Source organism: Protopterus annectens, chromosome 10.part0 (assembly GCF_019279795.1).
Source record: "Protopterus annectens isolate FY-2018-M chromosome 10.part0, PAN1.0, whole genome shotgun sequence".
Lineage (NCBI taxonomy): Eukaryota > Metazoa > Chordata > Ceratodontiformes > Protopteridae > Protopterus > Protopterus annectens.
Window position 1 is genome coordinate 103,458,076 of NC_056744.1, and position 21,822 is coordinate 103,479,897.

Genomic DNA, 21,822 nt, shown 5'->3' on the forward strand with positions numbered 1-21,822 from the left:
CAATGATTAGCTATGAGAAATGTTATCAAACAGCATTCATTTTGTTTTATATAGATATGATCCCAGCAAAACACTTCCACACTTTACAGGATATGAGGTTTTTGAAAAGGTAAGTGGTTTATGATAACATTTCATGTACAAGAAGATATAAAACTTTTTTATAGGAATGCTTTTCATGACTAACATCCAGACAACTGTACACAGTGTCTCAACATCTATAGTTTATAACAGATTTTAATTACAGATATACAGAAGGTCCATCTACACAGTTTCTGAGGTGATCTAGCAAATGTGGTTAACCAAACTACTGAAATTGTACATTATCTAAATGCAGACTGTGGGAACTGCATGTAGCACTACAAAAGGCTGCACGTTCTTAGCTATCTACCCTACCAACTGTACACATTGGCAGAAAACTGTCATTCTCACCTCTCTAATATCTTTTACTTCCAGCTCCTTCTGCCGTATTAAGCCCTGCAACCGAATGTTGTCCCCTTCTGCCTCTGTGAGTCGGCTCTTCAGTTCGTTGTATCGCTCCTGCAGACCTCGCTCTGAGCGTTCCAGCTCACGCAGCTCAGCTTCATATTTGTCCCGAATCCTCTTGATCCTCAACATGAATATAATATCATACAATTAAAAGCATTGCAAGTGCATCAGATGTACAACTCAAGTCAATACATACCCAGCATGACAGCAGTTACACTGCTAAAATAAAGTTTATTTTTTAAAACAGTTCTACAGAAAATCTCTGAAAAAAAGACATACTTCTTTCATGAAAATAATCCTAAAGCAATGCTTCTAATTTGTGAACTGCAGTGATCTGCCCAATATGATACAGTCTCCACATTTCTGGTCCCACCCTAAACCCAAGAAATGTTCCCTGTACAGTAAAGATAAAGGTTTTGTAACTCAGGATAGGTGAACATATATAGAAGACAACTGAAAATTGCAGCCAAGTAACATGACATGGCAAAAGATCTTCAACAGAAATATTGCTTGGTCACACTTGCTGCTCTCTGGATGACAGAAGGTTTTAGGGCAGTAGATAAAATAAGTAAGGCAGGACACTGCTACGAAAACCAAATTCTTTATTAAAATACAGATATCCAAGGTTAGCGCTTTCGGGATAAAAACCCTTCTTCAGACAAAATAAAAAACTCATCAAACACTTTTTAAAACATCCACCAACCAATAAACTGTTAGTAAATTACCCGCCTTTTTTGTAATGCAGGTTTTAAAGGAACCATGTCATTAAGGCCAGGGCTCCTATGAGCCATCAACTGTAAAATCCATCTTGATTCCAAGGATTCTGTAGTCAATTTTATGTCACCACCTCTTTTATTCATTGTCACATTAGCTATAGCCTTAAAAAGAAAAGTATGAGTAGGGTTTAATTCAATATGCCTATAAAGTGCATTGTGCTTATCCTTGTTCCTAATGCTGGAAAGGTGCTGCAACACCCTTACCTTGAGCATATTATTAGTCTTTCCTACATATGCTGTGGTGACATAAAATTGACTACAGAATCCTTGGAATCAAGATGGATTTTACAATTGATGGCTCATAGGAGCCCTGGCCTTAATGACATGGTTCCTTTAAAACCTGCATTACAAAAAAGGCGGGTAATTTACTAACAGTTTATTGGTTGGTGGATGTTTTAAAAAGTGTTTGATGAGTTTTTTATTTTGTCTGAAGAAGGGTTTTTATCCCGAAAGCGCTAACCTTGGATATCTGTATTTTAATAAAGAATTTGGTTTTCGTAGCAGTGTCCTGCCTTACTTATTTTATCTACTGGATTTGGTTGTTGGTGTTTTGGCAGGACTTTGGCATCTGGCACAGGATTTTTGTTTTGCTCAAGGTTTTAGGGCAGTTAGGAGCAACAACCACCCTTTATGACATCAGGTATTGGTGTTAGAAATATGTACACAATAATAAAGATGTTCTTTTCTCAGTTCTGTTCCTGCAAACACCTTACATACAAAAGATAAGCTCAATCTACTCATGGGGCTAAGTACAGAGAAGACATGCTTATGTTATCACAAGCTAGAGGTAGAAATGGGAGGTGGGGGTAGAAGATGCATGGCAAAAAAAATGTGTGGCTTTAAAACTGGCTTGCAAATATACTTTGATGTATAGGAGGCACTGCCAACACAGCTAGAACTTTGTAAATAATTATACATCATTTGTGAAAACCAAAATGATTTATACAAGATACTTGTGTTACAAATGTATTAGAACCGTATGCCATACAAGATGCTGGTGTTACAAATGTACTGGAACTCTATGTCATGTGTATATCAACTGATTTGTACAGATGCTTGTGTTGGAAAGGTATTTGTAAAATGCTTGTGTTTGAAATGTATCCCCAGTGAGCCCTGCTGGAGAAAAAGGAAATGTACATGCACTATTGTAACTGTTTAAATGTATATGCTTTAACAGAGGAAACTGGAAGACAGGAGGTTAACCTCAGTCTAGCAAACTTTAAAAATATCTGAAATTAAATCACTTTATAGGCTAGGCCATAAATATGGTATCTCACAGGTTTCAATGTAGCCAGGGAAACAAAATCTGTACTATGAAGCTTTCTGTTTTGTCTTGGGGTAAACTTACTACTCTGGAAGTGTGGAGGTATGCAATTGTTTTATGACTTCCAGCACCTACCGCAGATCTGAGCAAACACCCCTGTGTATCTATATTTACAGGTAAGTAAGTGCCAAGTCCTGCCAGCTACCAGCAATGGGAGTGTGTATTGGAACTAGTGGTCAGATGACCAGAAGTGATGTCATTCTGTAAGCTATCCCAGAGGTAATATTTTAGATATTATTTTTGAGAAGTCTCTTGGTGAGACAGAGCATTCTGCATTTTGTCTTAGGCCTGACAACAAGAACAACCATTCACCACATCATCTGCCTTTCTCTATTAAGTAAGTTGTTAAGGAATAGTGATTTTTCTTAGATTCAGTCACAAATATAGTGAAGTTTAGTTTAGATATTGTTTTTCTTTATTTGTCTGAGCCTGCCCTTCAATGTTATTTTAAATATTTCCTGTGATTTGAACTCTGAAGACACTGTGAATATATACTTAGCATTTCCTTGTTCTTTTATTATTTATTATTAAATATATTTAAACTTTGCATTGTGACTGATCTTTGTAGAGATATTTAAGTTTTGAGAATACTTGCATATTTATTTGGTGACACTGTATGGACCACTCCTAATAGACTTGTTCTTGGTCAAACTGCAGTTTGTATTAATATTAATTTCACACAGTATATTGGGAACCCTTGAAAGAGCCTTAAGTTTGCTGGCAGGAGTGTCTGCTGCCAGTCCTAACTACTTTATAGTCTGGGGAGAAGGGGACATAAGCTAGTAAACCTGTTCCAACCTTTCCCAGGTGTGTGTGTGTGTGTGTGTGTGTGTGTGTGTGTGTGTGTGTGTGTGTGTGTGTGTGTGTGTGTGTGTGTGTAAATAAATCTCAAAGACTGTATGTGTAAGCTACTTGGGCAAGGACACAAAGCACTGGTTGGACAGAGAGGGTGCTGGAGGCCTTGGCTTGGACACTCAGCTGAGGTCTCAACTCTATAGATGTGCCAGTGGGGAGTCCTATTGGGGATCTGGAGAAAGAGGGAGAAACCAGCCCTGGACTGACTGTGGTCTCTGTGCACTCTGAAGGGAAACTGCACTTGATTTAGAGAGCTGCATGTGGAAATACGGTGTGTGCACCTGTTATCTTCCCAGTGAATGTCCCCCACAGGTGTCAGTGGTGAAGGTTGAAGCTCCTTATTACTGACCCAGAGGTGGTGGGGTGTCACATACTGGTTGGCAGTGGTGGGACAGCCACATCACATATGGGTTTGGCAGTGGTGGGATATCCACATCACATATACCACCAAAAGTACAGTAGATGTTCGAGTGTTCACCCTGCTGCAGTCATCACACTTGGGTTATCCAGTCATCAGGCGGTCCCGCAGTCGGCTGGAATTCCAAAGTCTTGGTCCGGCGTCAGTTGCTGTTGCCTCTTCCCTGACGTCAGTGCGCCAGGGGTATATATAATGCAACCGACGCCAATTTCTTCAGTTTTTCTTGCCCCAGATGTCAGGTGCCCCCAAAAAGGTGGTCAGAATTAGTACCAAATGGAATGAACACTGCACAAACACAAAATCCCTTCAGCTATAAGCAAATACATCAGTAAGGTATAGAAGAGATTTTGCCAGTATATCAGAGGGGATGGAGGGAGGGTAACCTGGACTGCAGCAGGGTGAACACTCGAACATCTACATTTATGGTAGGTACAAAACTGTACTATGTTCATCGTGTTACCCTGCTGCAGTCATCACACTTGGGTTGAATCCCGAAGCTAAGGTAGGGGGGAGGTATCACAGAGGGTTAGTGGAGGCAATAAGGCCCTGCAGAACTGCAGTGGCGAAGCCCACCCTGGACTTAGAGTAAAGAGGTAAGTGATAGTGTTTGGTAAAGGTGTGTACTGAACTCCAAGTTGCAGCTTCTAAAATTTCCATGGTTGGAACCCCCTGAGAAAGGCTGTAGAGGTAGCTGTTGCCCTGGTAGAGTGGGATCTAATGGTAGCAGGAACTGGTTTCCCATGATGGGTATAGCAGAAACGTATGCAATGACCTATCCATTTAGAAATGGTTTGCTTAGATATAGCCTTCCCTTGAGAAGCTGTAGCATAGGATACAAAGAGCTGGTCAATTTTTCTGAAAGCCTTAGTTTTGTCCAAGTAATAACGAAGCTGCCTGTGAATGCCCAAGGAATGCAGGAGTCTCTCACCTTTGTTCTGTGGATTGGGGAAGAAGGTGGGTAAGTGGATGGTTTGATTTAAAGCTACATTGGAAACCACCTTAGGCATAAAGGAAGGATTAGTTCGTAGAGAAACTCTGTCTTGATGAGAAAAGAGGAAAGGTTCCACTGCCATTATTGCCTGTAGCTCTGAGACTCTCCTAGCTAAAGTTATTGCTAGGAGCAGAGCAGTCTTCCATGATAGGAACTGAAGATCTGCAGAGAAAGCTGGTTCAAAGGGAAGTAGTGTTAGTTTTTCCAGAACAAAGTTGAGGTCCCATGTTGGTGTAGGAGCTCTCCTGGGTGGTCTAATGTTTTTTGCTCCTCTGAGGAACTGCCTTAGAAGAGGATGTGAAAATAAAGGTGGATCCGTGTTGTAGTGAGCTGAAATAGCTGAAGCATGGATTTTAATTGAGAAAAAGGAAAGTCCTTTGTGCAACATCTCAGCTAAATACTGTAGAATGTGAGGCATGTGAGGCTGAATTGTGTCTTGGCCTTCAGCTTGGTTCCAGGCACAAAACCTTTTCCATTTGTCCGAATAAGCCTTCCTGGTGCTTAGCCTCCTGGTTTCCAGAATAACATCCAGAACTGCTTGTGAAAGAGGAGCTGGTTGGATGTTTAGTCGATCTGCCATGCAGCCAGATTTAAAGTTTTGAGCTGGCTGTGAAGAATCTGTTTGTTTTGTTGTGTGAGCAAATGGGGTATTTGAGGCAATATCCAAGGTGGGCTGTGGGCCATATTTTTCAATAGCAGGTACCAGTGCTGGCGTGGCCAGTCTGGGGCTATGAGAATCAGTCGTGGTCTCTCCTTTTTGACCTTCAAAAAAACCTTTGTGAGGAGAGGTAATGGAGGGAAGGCATATGCTGTCAGGTTTTTCCAACTGAAAGAGAGAGAGTCCACTTTCCAAGCTTGATGGTGGAAGGTCCTTGTACAAAATTTTGTCAGTTGGTAGTTTTGAGGACTGGCAAACAGGTCTATGTTTGGAAGGCCCCATTTTTGAGTTATCATTGCAAATATTTGTGGATCTAGTTTCCACTCGTGGGGATCTTTGATGTTTCTGCTGAGGTCGTCTGCCAATGTGTTCTTCTGTCCTGGCAGGAACTGAGCTTGTAACTGGACTTGGTAGGCCAGAGCTGTGTTCCATAAGATCACTGCTTGCCTGCATAGAGGGTAGGAATGTGTACCCCCTTGTTTGTTTATGTACCACATTACTGTGGTGTTGTCCATCTTTATTGTAAGTTGTCCTGGATGTAATAGATCCTTGAATGCTGTCAGAGCTTTCTGTACAGCTAGCATCTCTTTTTGATTTATGTGCAGATTTCTTTGATCTGCAGTCCATAGGCCTTGAATGCATTGTCCTGCCATGTGTGCCCCCCAGGTGTAGTCTGAGGAATCTGTTGTGATAGTCTGCCTGGCTGGGAGTAAGGTGAAAGGCTGACCCTTGTTGAAGTGACATGCCTGTGACCACCATAGAAATTCCTGTTGTAGGCAGGGAATAAGAGATATCATTGTGTCCAAGCTGTGGCTGTGTTGAGACCATACACTTTTTAGGTACCACTGTAATTTCCTCATATGCAGCTTTGCAAATGGTATTATTAGTATGCAAGATGCCATGAAGCCCAAAGCCTGCAGAATTTTTCTTGCAGTTAACTGGGTCTTTGTTGCCATTGTCTTGAAATATTGAGTCAGTTGTAGTTGCTTGTCTGGCGTAAGATAAGCCTTCTGGGCCGCTGTATTCAAGCTGGCACCCAGGAATGTCATTTTTTGTGAGGGTACTAGTTTTGACTTCTTTTCGTTTACTGTGTACCCCAGGCAGTTTAGTAGATGCTTTACAAAGGCCAGATGATGTAAGAGAATGTCTTTGCTTTCTGCTTGGATGAGGCAGTCGTCCAGGTATGGATATATTTGAATTCCTCTTTGTCTGCAGTATGCAATTACTAGTGCCAGGCATTTTGTGAAAACTCTGGGCGCAGTAGATAAGCCAAAGGGCAGTGCAGAGAATTGGTAATGGGTTGAACCTGCAATGAAACGGAGGTATCTTCTGCAACTTTGTCTGATAGGGACATGCAGGTATGCCTCCTTGAGGTCCAACGTTACTAGCCATGCTTCCTTGCCCAACATGGGAAGTAGCTGCTGTAGTGTTAGCCATCTTGAATTTGGGTACTTGTAAGTAAGTGTTTAGAATTGAAAGGTCCAGAATTGGTCTCCAGGCATTGTCCTTTCTGGGCACTAGAAAGAGTATTGAGTAAAATCCTTGGCCTTGCTCTCGAGTAGGTACCAGTTGAATGGCTCTCATGTCCATGAGAGCTGTAATTTGCTTTTGTGCCTCTGCCCATTGATTTTGTGGCAGGTTTGGCATTCCTCTTTTCATTGGCAAGGTGTGAAAGTGGAATCTGTATCCTCATAAAATTATGTCTAGGACCCATTTGTCCTTTGTGACTATCTGCCAGTTGTCTGCAAAAAGTGTGAGTTTTCCCCAGAAGGGGGCTGCCAAGAGAGTATTGCTTGGCCAGATGAGGTGCAAGTCATTGAGTTTGCCTTCTGGTGGATTGAGACCTGTCTTCTCCTCCCTTCTGTGTTGTAGTGCCCCATTGGCGAGGTTTATACTGGGCTTGTGGTTGTCCTCTGCCCCTTGGGCGTCTGTATTTACCCCTCTGCGGTCTGTCAGTGGCTGGAAAGGACCAATTTTTTGTTGGCCAGTTTCTGCTGAAGCAAGGGGGTTGTACTTGTAGGAAATCTTTGACTGTCTGCATAGATTTTGCCTTATCTTCCATTTTCTTTAAAACTTCTTCTGCTTTAACTCCAAAAAGAACATCCTGCTGTAAGGGAGCATCTAGAATTTTTGCTTTAACATGATCAGGCAGAGTTTGTTCCTTTAACCAAGCATGCCTACGTATAACAGACCCAGTGACAGCTGCTCTGCAGGAAGCCTCCAAAGAATCAAACCCACACTGTAAGGTATGTTTGCCCACCTGCTCAGTGGCGTGCAACAGATCCTGTACTTCTTTCAATGCAGACTGTTGAGGGAGAGTGGTTATTCTTTGCTTTAACTGAGAGATTAGAAATTGCTGATACTTAAGCGTATGAAATTGACAATTCAGTGCCCTCATAGCTAGTGTGGCTGAGGTGTAAACCTTTTTCCCCCACCTGTCTAGTGCTCTGGAATCCCACTCAGAAGGTACTGGGTTTTTAGCCATAGAAGCCTTAGCCCCCCTTGGGACCCTGGGAGTCTCTGAGTCAGCTACTGGGCTTTTGTAAAGAAATTTGTGAGAATCAGGCACTATGTAGTATCTGTCAGGCTTAGCCGGAGCAGGAGGTAGAGAGTCTGGGTTGAAACTGGATTCTAAATAGACATCATCCACAATGTCCAAAACTGGTGGGATGGCAAGTGGTCTGTGTTGGGGGAGTAAAAGAAACTCTCTGAGCCTTTTCTTTGAATCAGAGTAGTCTTGACCTTCCCAGTGAAAATGTTCCCTCATAGTGTGTAAAGTTTCCCCAAAGGAGTAGTCTTCAGGAGGAGAGGCTGAGGGAATAGAGTCCTCAGCATCAGAATCTTCATAAGGAGAGAAGGAATAGTCTTGGTCCTCAGAGGAGTCTGAAGAAATGGACATTTGCTCAGAGGAAGCAAAATCTTCCTCTTGTCTAGGCCTTTTGTCAGGAGGGGGCTGTGAACCCCTGATTAAAGAAATCAAATCTTCAGCCATTTTGAGCATCTGTTTCTTAGGCATAGGGCCTTGAACAGGAGACTGAATTGCAGTCCTTTTAGTTGTAGAAGGAGTCTTCGACTTAGAAAATGTTTTAATGGTGAGTCATCGGTCTGAAAACGCCTTCAGAAACTGATGGCATTTCTGTAGCACTGACGTCTTTTGAAGAAAAGTCATCGGAAGGGCCTGATGTAAAAGACTGCGTCGGCCTGGTACATTCCGTCAAAATTTCCGTAGTGGTTTCGGGTTCCAGATCTGTGGTAGTCAGGGGCTGCATCGGAGACTCACTGAGGACCGGAGAACCGGAGACCGGATCAGCAGAGGCCTCGGAATCTGGCTTAGGCCTGGGCTGCCTGTCCTTATCCCTGCGTTTTTTGTGCACACCGGTAGTCGGTTGCTCCGATGGCATGTTGTAGTTAAATTTCCTACCGAAGTAGTGTCGTGCGAAATCAAAGCGTCTTTTAATAGTTCGGTTATTAAACCTAGCACAAAACCGACAAGAAGTGACGTTGTGGTCTGGGCCTAGGCAAGGTATGCAATAAGAATGAAAATCCTTATGAGGTATTTGCTTCCCACAAGAAATACAATTATTAACTTTTTCTAACATCGGTCTGAGGCAATAAAAGTTTCCCCAGCGGGGTACTTAGCTTTATAGAAGACTTCGGTCTGAAATTCGAATTGGAAAATCTCAGGAGTCGGCCGACCGGCACTTGCGAACTGCTTCTGCTTTGGGCACCGCGCGGCAAGAAAGACTGAAGAAAATGGCGTCGGTTGCATTATATATACCCCTGGCACACTGACGTCAGGGAAGAGGCGACAGCAACCAACGCCGGACCAAGACTTTGGAATTCCGGCCGACTGCGGGACCGCCTGACGACAGGATAACCCAAGTGTGATGACTGCAGCAGGGTAACACGATGAACATCAGAGTTCATATGCAGGCCTTTTTTGCTCCTCTTTGTACCTACCGAATGTAGGTTAACATATATTAGCACTTTTAAAATGCAACATATATTAGCACTTTTAAAATGCTCTGCCCCAGAAGGTGGGTATGGGTAGCAACAACATTGCAAAATAAGCCAGCCAAGGTGGAAGCAGGGGGTGCATCCTTCTCCTGGCACCTTGTCATCCAACTGTACAATGGGCACAGACTTAAACTGAGAATAAAGTTTAATGTTCATAGAAGACAAACGGTTATTCTAAGAATGGATTTGCCTCCAAGATGGCAATGTTGCAACCTACCATCTGAGTTTCAGTCACTGTTAAACTGCTGCAGCTGAGGCTTAACGCTGTGTAATAAACTCTCCTATTAATCTTTACATGAGCAGCTTTCAGTTACCATCATCCTCCTGGTAAGCAAGACAGGCAGTTTCTCCTTCCACTTTTCAAGTGGCAGGGATGAACCTCTGGCATTTGTAGCAGTGCTCTGCACTGTGTTATTCCCTAAGGCAGTACAGATAACTCCAGTGTGTTTTGGCTAATAATCAGATGACCACACGGGCATTTTGTGGATTTGCTTCTAGACATCAATTGCATAAATTGTATACAGTACTGTATCAGGATCAAGATTTGAACCATGCAAGTGACAGAAGAAATGGTAAGCTTAGGGACTAGAAGTTCTTACACAGCTGCTGCATAATGTCACACAGCTGCTTGGGTTTAGTGGAATCACTTGTGCTTTGCTCTTCTAACTAAACCTTGCCTGGCTTCAGTTAATCCCACCATAACCAAAGTTCTAAAATGGATTATTACTGTTGTGTTTCATAAGTATACCATAGGTCACAATACTTGCTCTTTTTGCTAAGTGGCTCTCCCATGACTAAATTAGCATGTGCATCAGTAAAGGCTGGGTGGTTATGAGAGACAATGTTTGTGCTTCTCCAAGCATGGAAGAATCTGAAGAAAAAAGTGGACCACTACAATTAATGGAGAGAATGAGCCCAACCGATGTCACATCAGTGAAGGACCCTGGTGGTCCATACTTTCAAAAATGTACCGAAATGCTTTAAAATATTTCAATGAGAATTTTTTTGTCACCCTAAAACTTTATTGGTCAGTACAGTACTTGTGTCATAACTACATGGATACAAACAGATGGGTTGCTTTACATGTCCAACTACCCAGTGTATTTCTTACAATGCTCTTCTTATACCAAAAAGAAAAAAACTTTAGAGTCCTTACCTGTTCTCAGCTGCCCTTTCACTTTCCTCTTTTGCAGTAGAAGTTTCCTCCTCCAGCCTCTGGATAACTACCTCAATTTCTTTATCCCGTCCTCGCCGCACATCTTCCTTTAACTCTCGTTCACGTGCCAATAGCCATGCCTCCTACAATTATTAGTTGAGAAAGTACAACTATTATTTACGCTTGTTCATCTATCAAAACAAAAGACTCCATATAGTATTAAATAATAAGCTGAAAGGCACAAGTTATGTATCAGACAAACAATCCTGCTCCTAGATAAGCCACAAGTTGTCCTTGTCTGGGAAGTCAGGTTTGTGTGTAAGCCAAACGCTATAGAAATAAATTCATATGGGGGGATATATCAGTGACTGCACAGACCATCTGCTAACACCACAGCCAGGTGCTATCTGATGGTTATATGAATAAATGAGGCCACTGTGTACCACACCTATGCTATTCATACGTTTTCAGACAACAACAGGTATTGAACATGGTACTGAAAGGTGTGCTGTCTGACTTCTATATCCACTGTGCTAGAGAAGAAGTCACCAAACTTGCAGGAGGAGGGGATACAGACTGTGCTCTTAGGCAGAGGAGTATACTTCTGCACATAATTACCTGTAGTAATAGATATAAAGGATGTTATCTGGCCTTCAGTACATTTTTTATTATGCAGTTTGCTAAAAAACGTACAGCAAAACCATAAGGAATAACAAAAAGGCAACATGTTCAAATAAATTAACTTTATATGTTACTAAGGACATTAAAAATACCTCACCAGGAAATAAGCTGGTCTTCTCTTAACTGTTAAGTATGCCAACTTTTCCCTCTACCATTTCTTTATTAAATGACAGGCAGTCCTTAAACACATAGCAGATGAAGATGCAGGCAATAACAAATATACTGTAGCTGACATACTCTAATGGTTTCTGGTATGTCTAGGTTCAGTTAAGAGCCTGTTCCCTTAGGCTTCAAGTGAAATGCTGCAGCAAGTTACATATATGCAGCCGAATTTGTCTTGGTCTCTGGATCTTAATTGCTCTTGAAGAGATTCCTGTGCTTACAAGTATGTATCCCTGGGGCCACACAGCAAAATGTATAGCATGCTGTGCATAAGGTCTTCGTGCAAAGCATTCCACCTGCAGAGTGATCCTGCAAGTTAGACAATACAACATGGCAGTTTGTATTCTGCAGACAGCACTAGGCATGAAGGATCTGTCAAGAAAAAGGCATCCAGTACAACCTCAGCCCAAAACAATACAGAAGTGCCATGACATGGGGCTAAGGACAAAGATTAATAAAGCAATTAATGGCAGCAGATGCAGTCTGCACTGCAGTAGTAGTTTAGTACAGGGACAAGATAAGGGTATGGGTGCATAGCCTCATAGGGTACATACCTACACAGCATATGGATAACATACAGCAAAGATTCTTCATGAATGGAAACAGTATGCCATTAGGGGGATGGGCCAGACAGTGCATACACAATGTGAACTACATACACATCTATGCATATTAGCTGATTGCAGCTGCGTTTTTGTGCTGTATTAAACAGGTACTGGGAACAAACTGTGCATCAATACATAACATGATGGAAATGGAAGGAGCAGTAAAGCAATAATGAGCATGGAAATGTATTCAAATTATGAACTGTGTTTATCCCCTTATCCATTCATGTGTATCACTCTTCATTTGCATCTCTTTATGGCTTAGTCTTCAGTGGATTACATCAGCATCCTGGTAAGTTACAAAACCCTACTAGGCTGCACTGCAGAATGTACAGCTTCTTTGCTGGTACATGTGAATAATTACAGCCTACAACAAGTATTTGCCCTATTGCAGTATTATTTTTATTTATTTATGTTTGCACTTTGCATATGCATGCACATATGAATAACTATGTTCACATTCCAGCTGATCCAGAAAAAGATCCTCCCTGATGGATCTGTGGCTGAATATAGCCTCTTTGGCTGAATACAGCATCTCTATCACACAGTATTTGGCATGTTTTTCCTGCCAAGTACTTAATCTGAAAATACCCTTACTGCACACACCAATGCAACAAATCAGCTGCGTAAAAGCATACAACACCAGCCTGCATTTAGCAGCAAATCAGGAAATAATGTAGATTTTACAATGCATAAGCAATATAAGAATGTACACTCTTACAACACACAAGCAATTATAAAAATCTGATGGAAGAGCTCCCCATATGCAAGAGATGAAGGAAGGTTATTCCTGAGCCATTAAAGATTAATCTATTTAAATTATTCATATAGCTAGAATTCTCTGTTACAGCTGACATGAAGGACCCCTTCTTGACTGGTCTATGACTGGGCTAAATCCCAAGCAGTAGCCAACATGGTAGAGGGAAGCTCTAGAATCCCATAAGCATGGAGTTTAGATAGTGGAGTTTTGGAGTACTAATTCCTCAAGCCTAATCCAGCTCCATGAGCAACAGTTAAAACAATAATGCTTAATGAAGACGTGCCAAAAAGATAAAGTAGGTGCAGCAGAGATGACTACAGTGCAGATGTTTTTGAAGCAAGAACAAACGGCAGCCATTCTTTCAGTGAAGTGAGCTTTGATGTCAATTATTGCAAGCACCCAATTAGCTGCCTTGTGGCAAAGACAACACAGAAGACAATCTATTTGGAAACTGCTTGCTTGCTTGGAAACTTTAACTAATTTATTCCTTACTGCAAAGGAGGTAATCAACTGGTCAGCCTTTACACATGCAGTTTTACCTGACTGGATTCTGAAATGTGCACCCCCAAATAATTGAATAATGCCTCTTACAACATTAAAACTGGTTGGAGAACAGCTTCCACCTTATAAAGCAAAGAAAACCTACTCTGTTGATAATGTCAGTATGGGGCAAGCACTGTGATTTGTAATTTCTCCATTTAAGCCTTGAGGAGTACCCTACAAATGACAGAAAAGGGATAAAAGGCACAGGGATAATGTGTTCATCCAAAAAAGCACCATGATGTGATTGCAGTATGCAGTTAAATTAAAAGTACTGTATACAATGCTAGGGTAAGCAAATACAGAGTTGACAAATAGTAGGCCTGAGCGATTTTCCTCACTAAAGACTGTGCTTACTCATTACTTTGATGACTGCATTTGCTAATGGAACTGGCAGGGTTGTTGCTGATGTCCACAACATACAAGGTTGACTGGATTGTAACCCCACTCCTCTTGTTTTGTTTTTTTTTTTTGTGGTGGGGGAAAGCTATCCCTTTAGGTGCTGCTGACTTCAGGCTCCTTCTGGATAACTCTCCAATGTTTCTATCATAAGTAAAGGCATGGCATCAAGATCTAAGGAGATCATACTCCCACTATATTCAGCCCTCATTAGACCAATAATAGAGTACAATTGCATCCTTTGTGATGTTCCTGACCCAGCATTTGTAACAGTTGAAGTGGCCACAGAGGTTTCTCACTAAAAGAATGCAAGGTGTAAACAATATGTCCTATGTGAACCACTTCAAAGCCCTGGCATTGCACTCAGTGACCTACAGACTACTGAGAGTCAGTTTATGCCTAACCTACAAAGCCCTGATAAACCTGCTACACATTCACAAAACAAACAGCACTAGAATTACCTGATTTAAGGTTCTAACATTTGTCTGTGACATATGCAAAACATGTTGGAGGGACAGGTATGTATGTCAGACATTACCCATTCTCTGGAACAGAGAACATTCATGTGAAAGACAGCGCTTCCCTAAGCCTATTCAAGCACTGTCTGGACCAAAGGACGGAAATAAATTCACTCCTGGCTTTTCTCCTGTGGCCCTTATGGACAAGGGCAGTTTATAGATGCCCTTAGGCACAGGGCATATAGCAAAGATGTTCTAGGTGGTCAGCAGTGATAATTGGGAAAACTGGAGCATGAATAGCTAGGCTTAAAAAGGCTCTAGGGCTTTTTATAATAGTAACCACCGATGACACAATGATTCCTCACACATCAGGTGATACTCTGGTGTGACTATTCAGCAACAGTCATTGTCTGGAACAAACATGTGGGCTCATGTGGAGTACAGATCACCATGTACCAGGACTGGAATGGGGTCAGGCCAGGTGTCATCATACTGTGCACTGCCAAGGAGTTGTAACCACATGGTACCATAACACTAGGTGTGCTGGATGTCAAAGGCACACAGAGTGAGCAAGCAAATGGGCACTTTGGGGGTGAGTGGTGCCACTTTTGCAATGACAAAGCCCACCTTGACCTTTCATCATGACTCTTGTTACCAGTTCTCAACATCCATTGGGAATTGTAATGATAGCTGCTCCTGCAGCCTCCCTCCTAAGACATGTTAGCAGGCAAAAACCTCCTCCTTCCTCTCTCATCCCTTACTAGCATCTCCAACTCATGGGACACTAAATAAACCTGGGCCACTGGACTGTAGTCAGAACTTTACCTCTCTGTGTTATGGAGTCAACTGTTCCCACGTTTCTGATGCATCAGCAGGGCATTGTCTATCTTGAACTGAAAACAGCAAATGGTGAAATGATAGGAATGCCTAATGAACTGCAAAAAAAAAAACAACACTGAAATACAATTTTTATTTCACCCTCTGATAATATTTCTTGCATAGTTCAAGTTCTCCACCCTAGCAGCAATTCATATAATGCAATGCAGCAGATGTGGAAATGTTCCAAACTGCTGCATAATCGTTAAAGGCATGTGCAAGATCAACTAGATGCTGATTCCACTTGGAATTGCAAGCCACTGGGAGATTTTCGTGTGCAGGGAGGAACAGCAGCATGGGAGAGACTGCTTGGCATCATTCTGAGTACTGAACTCTTAACACCTATGTAGTGTGGAATGCTGCTTACATCCTGCACAGATCCCTGCATTCGAGAGCATTTTCTGAAAAATCAACTTAAAAGGATAAAATAATCATAGCTTTTTTACTGCGGGACATCCTAGATTAACAATCTAAGTTTCATTTTATTAATAAAGCCTTGCTCTTTGTAATCTTATAAACTGGTAAGACACTTAGTTAAAAAGTCAGACCCAAGAAAGGAGCTATAGGTGTTAACTTAAAGTATACAAAAAGATGCTATAGGTTTGATTCATGAAATCTGATCCATGAGAGGAACTCTGTAAGCAATTAATAATTACCTCCTCCCTGGAGAAAGTTGTTAGTTTAATATGCTACAGAGAATGGAAATTTCTCAAGCAGCACCATCTCACTTTGGGAAATGTTAGCAGTGACCTTCAGAAGAGTGAACAGGCTCAGGATTCTGTCCATACAGGAGAGTATGCCATTCTTCTATACGGCTATAATCAACCAAGCATCCAAATAAAGGAATGCATGAATTTTCTGACTTTGCAAGTATCTTGTGATGGTTATACTTCAAAATATCTAAAACTCATAACATCTAAATTCAGAACACTGAGATCACAACATCTAAAACTCATAACATCGAATTCATAACACTGAAACTTTGCATCACAACATCGAACACTACAAATCACATGAATATAACATCCCCTCCACCTATAACACCACAACTAACAAACCCACTTTCTACTGTTTCTGCAGGGGGGGCAAGTCCACTGCACCCCCTCATGAGGGGGACTCTGCCCCCCCCTGGTAAATTAAATATACCAACTCAGAGATTGCACTACAGTGGGAAAAAGTTAGTTTCCTTACCCCACTGTATCACGATCACTATAAAGAATGTACACATAATGTCTATATCACTTGCCTGTATGGCCTAAAAAACACATACAGAGTGGCAAAATAAACACTATATAAATAGTATAAATTTCTACACTATATAAGTAATTATATAAATAAAAACTACAACACCTCATACCACAAGAATAACATTTGCACGTTCCATGATACACATTTTCAATGTTATGAAATTCGATGTTAAGAGTTTTAGATGTTTTGGGTTTTAGATGTGGTCTCGATGTTTTGAATTTAGACGTTATAAGTTTTATAAGTTTTGAAGTGTAACCCTTGTGACAGACCTTACCACTTACTTAAGATTACTGGATGACAGCTCAGGAAGGCAGATCTTGAAATGAAAACCTTTGGCAATATTAAAACCTGCGGAAAAGTCTGTGAGAAGGGTAAGTTTGTTTTCCTCTATGCATTGAGTCTAAATTCACTAAAGCTACAATAAGATTTAAAACATCATTTGATCCTTCAGCCTGATGAAATGTATGAAAACATTTTTTAGGAGCAACCACACCTGTCTGATTGCACGTGAAGTCCCAGCAATTTTGCTCCTCCAAAAGAGGAGTATGTCAGACATTACCCATTAGAACATTCATGTGAAAGAGAGCTCTTCCCTAAGCCTATTCAAACACAGTTTGGACCAAGGGATGGAAAATAAATTCACTCCTGCCTTTTCTCCAGTGGCCCTTATGGACAGGGGCAGTTTATAGATGCCCTTAGGCACAGGGCATATAGCAAAGATGTTCTAGGTGGTGAACATTGATAATTGGGAAAACTAGAGCATGAATAGCTAGGCTTAAAAAGGCTCTAGGGTCTTTTAGAACAGTAACCACCGATGATCCTATGATTCCTCACACATCAGGTGATACTCTAGTGTGACTATTCAGTAACAGTCATTGTCTGGAACAAACCTGTGGGCTCAAGTGGAGTACAGATCACAGGACTGGAATGGGGTCAGGCAAGGTGTCATCATACTGTGCACTGCCAAGGAGTTGTAACCACATGGTACCATAACACTAGGTGTGCTGGATGTCAAAGGCACACAGAGTGAGCAAGCAAATGGGTACTTTGGGGATGAGTGATGCCACTTTTGCAATGACAAATCCCACCTTGATCTTTGGTCATGACTCTTGTTACCAGTTCTAAGCATCCATTGGGAATTGTGATATAAGTTGCTCCACCAGCCTCCCTCCTAAGACACGTGAGCAGGCAAAAGCCTCCTCCTTCCTCTCTCATCCCTTGCCTAGACTAGCCAGGATTGATGGCCCAATGCACTGCTAAAAGGAGCAGGTCAGGTAAGATAATACCAGTAAGAATGTACAAAGTGCACATACTCATCAGTCTGTACAGCCCTTAGAGATCTAATCCTAGTAGCTTTCAGATGTGTTTGCTCCCGGGCACCCCTTAGGATAAAGGATGGGCAGGAAATGGGACAGGGGGACCCAATGCCAATTATATTCCACTACTGACCACTTGCCTCACTTTTTTGTTAAATCAAGTCTGAAGATGCATTACATTCCTACACAGGCACCTCCTGCAGTGAAAACATGAAGCGAGGTTAGGGCCACAGCTTGGCAGCCTATACTACAACAGTAATCCTGCTATTTCAATATCTGTTTTATGGTATGTGCGTTCACACCGCTATACTGTGTCATCTCGAAGAATCACTGGAACAGTAAGATTATTTATCTACAGAAAGAATATTGAAAAATGTTGTTGGCTGTTCCAGCATTGCACATAGGACTGCAGAAGTAAAACCTGCCCTACCTGCACAGTGTGTGTGTGTGTGTGTGTGTGTGTGTGTGTGTGTGTGTGTGTGTGTGTGTGTGTGTGTGTGTGTACATTCAACAGATTTATTATTCTTTCTCCCACGTTCTAAAGGCTGACATAAAAAAGGCAGTTGTGTTGTTTGAGTGACTGTCAGCTAAAGTACTGCCTTATCTGTAGAGGAAGGACTGGTTTAATGCTCACTGTGTCTTTGAGGAGCACTGTGCAGATCTCTCTCTCTCTCTCTCTATATATATATATATATATATATGTATATATATATATATATATATGTATATATATATATATATATATATATATATATATATATATATATATATATATACACAGACACACACACACACCCATATATATATATATATATATATATATATATATATATATATATATATATATATAAAACAGCTTTTGACACCAACAAAAGTAGCCAGGATTATCTTTTCATTCACAAAATTAAGATTTTATTTGGGGGGGGGGGGGGGGGCAAGCGCACTTTCCAAGAGGTTTCAGTTTCCAAGAGGTTTCAGGTGTACAATCACCTAGAGAAACTGGTTTAAAAGTAGCATGCACAGATGCAAGGGGGAGGTCAAAGACGCGACATGCAACAGTGACCACAAGATACAGTTTGATACAAGGATACAACAGGCCAACTTAGAAGAGCCCAGAAAAGTACTAAGGGATTCCTAGGTCTTTAGCTTACACAGGTATCAGTACACCATAAGGGAGACCTCTTCTATTTAGGAAGGTAACACTTTCTAGTGCTAAGTTTTAAATTCACACACAATATCATCTTCCATCCTGACAGTTGCCCATCCCTTAAGGAAATTGTTGTTCCCTACTCATGCCTACGAAGTCTAAGATCTGCAGACAGAAACTTTCTCACAGTAAACAAAGCTAACAACACTCAGAGTGAAGCCCTATTCTCAAATCAAATAGCCAAATTATGGAACTCTCTACCCCACATCCTCCAAAATACACCTGACTCTACCAGTTTTAAACCACTACTATTTGAACATCTAGCCAAGAACTGGCAATGCTCCTGTGCCAGACCTGACCGACAAGATATTTATAACTCTCTCAACATTCTGTCCACTCTATCTCATTTTCTCCCTCTCCTCAGTGTTTATTACTAGTCAAAAATAAATATATATAAAGGAAATCTCATTTGGTCATAACTACTATCTAATATGCACACACTACTAACTATTTTTTTCTCACAGCGATCTTCACTGAAATGCTTGTGTTTTTCTTTTTGAATCTGTACCTACTAGAAAACTGTACTGAATACTACTTTGTATAGACTAACTAGAAGATGTGTATTCTGCATCTTACTGTATGTATACTATTGTAATATCTAATTATTGTATATTGCTTGTATTTCTGTGGAGCTTTTCTCCCCGGGTCTCCACTGAAAATGGGCTTCTGGGCCAGTCGGACTTTCCCGTTAAACAAATGTAAATAAATAAATAAGTTTTCTGGCCTTCAGCATACCTCCTCTGTAAACTGATCCTTAAAGCGAATCAGGCTGAGAGCATCAAAGGTGCAAGCCTGGCTGAGGCTTTTTCAAGTTTTCCAGCATCCTTTCTTCCTAGATCAGGAAGGTGCAGAGCTGTGGAAACAACGGAGACCTGTCTTTACCTAGATGGGAAAGCTTGGAGAAACTACAATTGTGTAAGTAAACTTAACATAACAGTAGGTGTTCGAACAGATCACTGTTAAAGTAGGAATAATATAGTTACTTAGGAGGATATATGAATGGTAATGGGAAAGAATTAATTGGAGGGTTCCTGTCTGTCAACCTGAGTTTGAGGATAGGAACCAGGAAAGGGTGCCCTCTTTCCCCTTTATTTGCTTTATACGTATACAGTCACTGGCAAAGAAAATAAGTCTCCCAAATTCAAGAATATGACTGGTATAGAAATTAAAAAAAAAGGATAGCTTTATTTACAGATTATATTATTTTATAACAGAAGTAAATCCAACCAGTTAACCATGGCAGTTGCTGTACAAAATCATGGATTTTATTCAAAGAAGGAAAACCATAACAGCAAAGCTAAAAACACAGATCAGCACTTTCGCACCTTTTTAAACAGGTGGTTCATCAAAACTGTTAGAAACAAACCATCTTTTAAACACAATTACCTCAGCAGGTCACGTGATCTAAGAATTGGTCTTACAGGATTAGTTCCGTTAAGTCCCTTCTTACCATCTGCATATAATTCTAAAATCCACCTCATCTCTCTACATTCGTTTTATTCCTTAGATCACCTTTTCTATTGCTAGGTGTAAGTAATTTCAAAACTAAAAACTTAAAAGTGTGACTGGTGTCATTCTCTATAACATGTTTACACAGTGCATTATAAATACCATTCTTCCTGATGTCATTAAAATGTTCTCTAATTCTGTCTTTCAAACATCTGTTCGTCTTACCTACATAGCAAGATTCACATTTCACACAGAATGACAAATACACTAGATTTTGACTTTTACAATTCCCATAAAAACAAAAGACATAACTCTTCTTACTCGCTGATGTACATAAGAATCACTGCTATGAATGTATTTGTACATGCTGCTGTCTCTATATGGAAATGTACCACATTTATCAGAAACAGAAACCTTCTTATAAGTACATTTATAACACAGCAACTGTTTTAATGATCTATTGCTATTATAGCAAAACGTGGGTGCATTGCCAAGTAGAATGTAAATAATCAACAAATTTGTGTAAGGTTTCCATACAGCCTGACCAAACAAAAAAACACATCAACAAAACATACGTAAAAAGGAATAAACTTAAAAAAGAAATTACCATCATTGAATATGTAGAGGGACTTCCAGTATGCCAACACCATATTTGCATATTAATGTTTTTTCTTTGCAAATGACTAATGAGCAACTGAGTGCCTTTAACAAATATTTGTCCTTTTTACCTGCCAGAAGCTCTATGTCATATGATGACTTCACAGACTAAGCTTTTTGTAAGGAAATATTGCTTTAGGATTAATGTATGGTAATGGCATTGTACAACCTGTTAATGTGCTTAGAAAACCTAGTCATTTTATTCCTTCCTATCCGCCATTAGTGGAAGCATTTAGAAAATCTGTAAGCATGAAATACACGAGGCTCTAATGAGCAAACGCAGTAGATGCTTTTACAACCTTAGTCGTTTTGAATATGATGCTTTATGTCAGCTGATTACTTCAGATTTAATTATAGTGCGTCCTGCTGATAAAGGATTGATGGACATGGATAAATATTTGGGAAGCAAGGAGGCTTTATCAAGTGATATATTGACTTATACTGAATGTGTCAACTATGAGGTGCATACTTACATTAAAAGGGTGCGCTCTGACTTATATGACCTGCTAATGGAAGGTATCTTGGGAAAAAACCTCTATGAATTTTTTACTGGAATACCCCATGACCCCTATCATTTATGAGCTACGTAAAGTAGGCAAGTCTAGAGTAAACCCACCTATGAGACCTACTGTCTCCGGTAGGGGCTGGGTGACAAAACCTCTTGTCCATATACGCTGAAAAAATGTTAAGTCAAGTACTGGACAAAGAGGATAGAGTTTTAATACATGCCAAGCATTTTCTGACAAGTTTATATGAATGGTGTAGCAATACAAATATTAAGAA

The 21,822-nt window shown here is 40.7% G+C and overlaps 1 protein-coding gene across 3 annotated transcripts in view; it reads right to left on the reverse strand.

The window, feature by feature from the left end:
• CEP131 (centrosomal protein 131) overlaps positions 1–21,822 on the reverse strand; it is a 1,433,457-nt gene that overhangs the window by 166,561 nt on the left and 1,245,074 nt on the right. For all 3 annotated transcript variants that reach the window (XM_044085078.1, XM_044085077.1, XM_044085076.1), the window contains 2 exons: positions 10,682–10,824; positions 430–607 (listed from right to left, as the gene is read on the reverse strand). In XM_044085078.1, the coding sequence (XP_043941013.1) occupies positions 430–607; positions 10,682–10,824 (321 nt within the window). The remainder of the gene's footprint in view (positions 1–429; positions 608–10,681; positions 10,825–21,822) is intronic.